The following is a 7307-nucleotide window of genomic DNA, read 5'->3' as shown; positions in this document are numbered from 1 at the left end:
ATATTTTTGTTTTCCAATCATCGAGTGCTGTAATTTCAGCATTTTCCTTCCTACACCATTTAGTGCAATAATCCTGTAAGGATGTTACAATTTTCTTAATGCAGTCATCAAAATCAACAAGAATAGGCAATCTAACTTAGGGCCTCTGCGTAGTAAATTTCTAAGGTTTTTATTTTGAATGAAATTAAGGTCCCCAGTAAAATCATGCCCAACTGGACCATATATATATATATATATGGAACTAGAACAGTCACATGATGTAGGACAATTTCGTATTACATTAATTTTTGTGGAAATAGAATTATAATTAAAACGATACTTCTTACAGGTTTACTATATTTGTAGCAAATAAGTGGTGATTCAGTATTGCGGAAATAAGGGGGAATCAACCGACGTACATTTGTATCATTGAATATTTTTGGAAGGTCAAAAAAATCAAAACCTTTGTTACAAAACTCAATTTTGATACGATTTCTAGTTTTGATAAGTGCATTTTCAATAAATGGTTTAAGATAGTAGTCAGTGAAAGATTCAATAATACAAGCAATTCATATAGAGGGTCAGATTGAAGTAAAATAAGTTTACATTCCTTATTAATATGTGCAAACGAAGATACAGAAAGAGAGCAAAGTGCACTTAGTAATTTATGTTAACCCCCATTTTGTAATAATGTATAGCAGTCATTTAAAGAAAGCAGACATTTAAATTTACGCCTTAAGTTACCATTTTTCCTAATGCCGTGTGAACGTTTATTTCTAAGACAATTTCAAAATCGATTTCGTAATTGTTTCAGCTTCTACTATCATTTTTGTAATAATAAAATAAATCAAAAAGATAATGAAACACCGTGGTAACGCTATACTTATAATAGTGTATGTTTTTCACTATTGCATATGCATTAACTTAGATAACGATTTAAACAATACTGAGATGTATTTAATCACTCCATTTACTTGATACCAACAACGTGATGTGTCATCGTTTTGTATAATTTAATTGAAGCAATGTCAATATGCATCCGACCAATCAGCGATCAGCACATGACACGCAGCGATTGTTTTATTCAATTGTGACTTTGGAATGCATCGGGTCGAAAGAAGTAACTTGAAACGGCGCCTCTACTTAGTTAACATTTACTGAATATGTTTATCAAATGGCTTTAATGCGGGCATACAATATGTGTTTGTTAATTTTCAATCTGTTTCCTTTTTGTGCTTTTTGGGGTTTGAAGTATTGATTACGCAGCAATTCACTTTTCAAATAACCATATAAATCTTCTACCCAAATACACTAATTTTTATAAAAATTATCATTTTATACGGCTTTGCGCTCTGTTTATCTGTGAACTTAAATAGTATTCTTACTTAATTTATATGAAATCCAATACTTAAAACGTTGAGGTTGTCAGTCATTTGCTGGTGGCCATTTACACGTTAAAGTTTTTAAACGTGATGTGTTTGTTTTTAAAACACATGATTTCTCTCTTACAATTCGATGTTAGGAATGGAGATGCAACTTGCCTGAACATATATATTGCTGAAAGAAAGTCACGCGCACAGCCAATCGATACACCTCCTTAGCGATGACTAAATACTTTAACCCGAGTTAATATTCAACTGTGTAAAACTGGGTCAAGTGTACACACATTTGTTTTGATGAGCAGTAAAAGAAAACAAAACGACTTGAACCGATTTGAACTTATCTTATAAGTCATGAAAAACGAACTCAAACGATTAAAATCGTAACGTTCCATTGTAAATAAATCTGCCAACAAGGTCAGACAGTGTTAGAGATACTTGCTTTTTTCATATATTATTTTTTCACGCCAAGATTTTACTATCTCATAACGACGCTCCTTTTGGTTTAGTACTGAGTAAGAATATTTAAACCTCAATATATACAGCACCCTTTAAAGAAATATATTAGCGTGTGTTGTATTATCCACAGTGCGTTTTCTGGTTTTACACATAGTTTTTATTTCCATACAGTGTTCAAGCAATTCCTTTTATACTTCTAACTCATATCAAGCTTTGATCAACGGTAATTCGTCAAAATGTCTTATGAGCTGTCCATATTTAGCACGCGCGGACAACACGCAAAAATAGTGTCTGGTCCAAACGCGCTTATTTGCCTCAATAATATTTTACGGACCCGCACTTGCCATACAGATGAAGAAGGACGTATCATTAAAGGACGAGTTAGAATATAGGCGTGTATAAAAATAGAGCCGCGTCGAGTATCAATCTGAAACATATCGGGTTAATGCGTGCGCTTCTAGTGAGTTAACGTGCACATTTCGAGACTTATACAGTATAAAATAACAATATTTAATTATATTTAGTAAAAACAAGTATAAATACACATGTATAAGCAAAAACAACACACACATATGAGTACATTTGTTTATATAGAGAATGTACAAAGCAACTTCGGTAAATAAGAAACCTTCTCACCTTGCAGTTATATTTCATACATACTTAATGTTTTAAACACATGAACATATTTTAGTCAACTGAGATATACTGGAAAATAAGTTATTGTGTTGAACACATAGAAAAGGTATATAATAACATTTCAAACATGAACTAATACATATAGCGTGGCTATAATCGTTACATAAGTTACAGGATGGGTGAATAACTTGTATAACTTAATTTTAATTTATTACAACGTATATGTTAAAATATAACAACAACCTGAAACCATTGCAAACAGGTGATGCTAAATAAACCGCCTTATGCATTACACGTCGATTATAATGGGACTCAATGTATGTAACAGTTTGTTAACAATAACGAAGGAGTATGTACTACAACTGATTCATAGGAATATATCGAACAGTGTACTTCTTACAAAAAACGTAATATAAATGTATTGATAGAAAAGACAAGGAGAAGTGATTGATAATACACACATAGTTAATAAGTGTAGACATTTTCTTTGTCCATTCAGTTTGAAACTGCTCGTATGACTTTCATGTGTTCCTTCACCATTGTGTTGCATCTCATGCAAGTATTTACTGGAAGACCACACTGTTCACAGGCCAATAGATGTCTGCATGGTAGGAACACGATGCATCTGAACTTGTCAAGGCACACTGTACACATCAGCCTTTGCTTCATTTCTTCATTTTCACGCATGATATCTGCAATTTAGAATTGTTTATCAGTGTTTGACGATACAGCAAATTGTTTAGTATATAGAAGATATGTGTTGTATTTGGTGAAATATCGAATTTAATTCACGAGTGATCATAAAAAGTGCTATTTTCACGAGTGGCGCAACTACGAGTGAATTTTTTTTTCTATGGATATTACAACAAATCTAACATATTTTATTTGTATTTTATGCTTACACGTGATTATTTTTGAATGTTTGCCATTCCGGCCCATATAATTTCCCGTTGGGTGCTCCCATGTTTTTTTAAAAGGAAGCTCATCTGTATGTTTTTATAAACATGAATGCAGAGTAGTCCCCCTTGGCATTTTTTTTTAATTGGGGACACAATGGGGAAACCAAAAATATCTAAAAATAGATCCGGTAAAACAATGATTATCGACAATTTTCACTGTTATTTTGAACAGTTTGAAACAGTGAAATATCAGTTTTAATTCACTGATATTTCTCTATAAGCAATCTGAAGTGCGGGTAGATATGTCCCTTTTTCTGACTTTCCCTTGCTTAAAAACAAGCGTGTTTCGTGCACAGGTGGTTAGCGTGTTGCTATGATATTAATTAGTGAAAACATCATTTTGAATGATAAATAATCATATTATAACGAAAAATTAATTTTTCTGAAAAAAAATCACTATCAAATATAAATATATAACAAGGTATGCAACTCAAAATCACCCCAAAATGGGGTGCATCGCTTTGAACAGCCATATCTTCATCAATTGTGCAGCGATTTTCACGATCTCGGTCTTATTCAACACAGAAATGAATTTCCTTTCTGGAAATGTATATGTCTTGCAATATTTTTACAAATGCTGGGTCAACTTTTAAGAAATAACACGATACACAACTCGCAGGACCCAGTTGACAATGATCATGCAGTCGTTATGAATGAAATCTCCAGTTGTAAAGACACACCTCCGCATTGGACCAATGAAATCACTCGTAAGTTTAAAATGTCAGTTAGTTGAAATGTATGTAAACAAAGGTTTCAAACGGCACTGGACAGTTAGTCTTGATGCATAATGTAACGACAAGAACGGTAATAATGTTTTTTCATACGTTTAATTGAATTATTGTATCGAGGTACATGAACTTTGTAGGGAAGATGCCCTTTACTCCGTGAAGATTTCAGTCTTAAAGACTGCATGATTATTGTCAAACCACCTGTGGTTTCGTGCGCTTAAGACCTAGAGTGTGTCGGAAGTATTAAATGCTAATGAATATCTAATACTTTAAATACATAACTATTCAAATGGTAAAAATAAATGCCATAAAAGCTGTTGTTAGTGTGGTATAGCAGCAATTAAATTTGACCAAGTTCCAAGCACGATTTGCGAATATCTGGTTCGTTTAAACATATAATAACGAATTCTCGATGTATATGACAGGTGTCTTTACAACCTTATTATTTAGCCTATACTCAATGTATTTCCATTTGAACAATGTTTTGTCTTTTACTGAACGATTAGAAAAATGCCGATAGAACTTTCGCTTTTACTATTCAATGTGTCCTTAATTACTAGGATAAGCACATTATACATAACATGTAAGGACTTACGTATGTTGCGGACATTTATTAGTATGAGAAGTACTTAATTTCATAAATATTTGAATCACACACATACCTTCAATTGTTTGTTGCGGAGCATTAGCGTCCAGTATATCCAATAAATGTGTTTTTTTCTGCAATTAAGATACATTGAGTGACAATAATACTTCCATTCGATATTTTTTATTCATAAAACTGTGTTCCCCTCTATTAAAGTACATAAAAATAAATCTAACGAATACCTGTATGAAACATTTTAATTTTAATAATATAATAAAAGTTTGTTTTGATATATAAATCCGTTTTAGTACTTTACAAACCTCCATTTCCTTAGGAACAATCTTATGATCAAAAGAGAATGCGCGCTTAAACTGTTCGCCTGCAATGAAATACACAGCATTATATAGTGCGCATGTTGCAGGCGTTTCATTGATAGGTAACAGACACTATTTACGACCGGCCCCGGTAAATTATTTATTCATAAGTAAAACTAGAGAGTTTCTGAATGTGTCATCCAGGTTTAACTGACGTAAAAGGGCGATCAGGCATGTAAAATTCTAATCTCCTACTTTCTTCCTCGTAACGAAGGTGTTTTACATATTTCTCCAGGGCCACCTTAATGATTAACTCGAGATCCAAACGTGCCGGTCCTACATTTCTCACGGATCATTTAGCATCCATTTACCTTCCGTGTTCTAATTTCGTAAATTTAAATCGACAACAACAGAACTCTCCAAATTATTCAATCGTTTCGCTTTGCAACGCTTTATAATTTTTAGGTTTTCAAATCGTCAAAACATACATATAATGGCTAAATTGGACTATGGTAAATGTTCAGTAATACTGTTTCCTCACAAATATCATAACTAAAACGAAAATTTGCGAATCTGAAACAACTTTTTTTCAATTTTGTCAATTTACCAAACCGTGAAAAGATCCCTTTAAGGCCGTTCGGCGACTTGATGACAATACATGTACACTGAAATTGTGGACACCAACAAAGTCTTCAGTCGTTTGCAAGAAACACTTCAAAGAAAGTGATTACGTGAAGGAGACTATTACTGGTATGCCAATGTTAATAATAAATTAACAAAAGCGCATATTTATTCATTGTATATAACGAAATATCTTTGAATAGACCAGTTTCACAATACGAACACTGTTGCTATAATTAGATATCACGTGACGAGTCGAATCTCAGAACGAGGCGGAACGTGACAACTTTCTTTTCCTATGTTATGCGAATGGTTGAGAATATCGCTCATCATAGAGCAGTTGACTGTAATGTTTTACATTCGGGACGGTTATAACATTATTACAGTATGTGTTAAGTCAATAAATTGATAAATACTTCTTTAATAAAAATTATAACAACCATAATAAAAATTCAACGACATACTATCTAGTACAAATAGTGAATATTTAAAAAAAAATCATCTTTATACAAATACGTATAACCCATTAACACATCAGAGTAAAGGTGGTCTGAAGACCTAACATCGATCATTGCTCAAAACAAAGATATATAAAAGCCGCAAAATAAAATAAATAGTATTATAAGATTATAATTCTCAAAGGTATGGGTGTGTTGGTGTGCGCTAGTATAACTAATTGGTAGTAACTGTGCTATTCCAATTTTCTTGTATAAAACCACTCAAACTGAAACAATTTCAGAACAGTTACTAGAACTGGATGAAGAAGCGTTTACTAGTGATAGTGATGTCTGTGAACATGAATATAATAACTGTGAAAAGGATTGTTCACAGTTTGAAAATCATGTTGAATATGCAGACCGTTTCAAGTTTGCTTAGAATGCATATGAAGAGTTTCTCACTATTTTAAACTGTGAATAACTTGTATGTTACATATTCAAAGTTTAAAATAGTGAGAAACTCTTCATCAACGATATCAACATGATTTTCAAACTTTGAACAATCATTATCACAGTACTATTTTAAGCCCTCCCCCCTTTTAATCTTTGCCATAACTTGTATAGATATAGTGACAAGTATTCCGTTTTAAAATTTTAATAGTAATAAACTCTTCATATGTATTGTATTCAATAGTGACTATTCAATGAAATAAAATTGTCCAGATTTTGTTTTGTTGACAACTTGATATTATAAAACGATTATTGTTTTATTCTTGATACATTGAATATAGCTAAAATTAAATCTAGCATAATAATGCATGTGAATCAATGCTTTAAAGATCAAATGACAATAAAAATTGACTTCAAAATAGGGCAACCAGTTTTTAATGAGGGCTTGTAGATGTTCAAAGTAACTTGCCCCCCGGGCAAGTGAGTGTCAATTTCTTACGTTAACCCCTGAGATATACCAATAAACAAGATTATTGATAGATCTTTGATTAAACACCGCGATAAAAAGGCTCAAACTAACAGTGTCAAAATTTGTGCAAACATGTGAATAAAAACAAGTACTTTAATCAAGAAAATGTATTGACACTTAAAATGGGAAGTATATATTTACTGACGATGTCATCTTGTGTTGACAATATCGTAACGTCAAAAGCGTGATGGGTTGAAATTAGATGCGGCATTGCGTGGTATTATAAACGG

General features: G+C 32.4%; 1 protein-coding gene across 1 annotated transcript; it reads right to left on the bottom strand.

Moving 5' to 3' along the window:
- Positions 1-2466: 2466 nt before the first annotated feature.
- On the bottom strand, positions 2467-5228 carry LOC127854127 (baculoviral IAP repeat-containing protein 8-like). Its single transcript, XM_052389131.1, has 3 exons — positions 5047-5228; positions 4803-4860; positions 2467-3145 (listed from the first exon to the last, which is right to left on the bottom strand). The coding sequence occupies exons 1-3, from the start codon at positions 5050-5052 to the stop codon at positions 2949-2951; spliced, it is 261 nt and encodes an 86-aa protein (XP_052245091.1). The 5' UTR covers positions 5053-5228; the 3' UTR covers positions 2467-2948.
- Positions 5229-7307: the final 2079 nt, after the last annotated feature.

This window comes from Dreissena polymorpha, chromosome 12 (genome assembly GCF_020536995.1).
Source record: "Dreissena polymorpha isolate Duluth1 chromosome 12, UMN_Dpol_1.0, whole genome shotgun sequence".
NCBI classification, from domain to species: domain Eukaryota; kingdom Metazoa; phylum Mollusca; class Bivalvia; order Myida; family Dreissenidae; genus Dreissena; species Dreissena polymorpha.
This window is presented reverse-complemented; position numbering and strand designations above follow the sequence as displayed.

Excerpts from the sequence above, each read along its gene's own strand:
- LOC127854127 (XM_052389131.1), bottom strand. Across the intron at positions 3,146-4,802 it reads TCCGCAACAAACAATTGAAG|ATATCATGCGTGAAAATGAA; the intron begins GTATGTGTGTGA and ends TCTAAATTGCAG.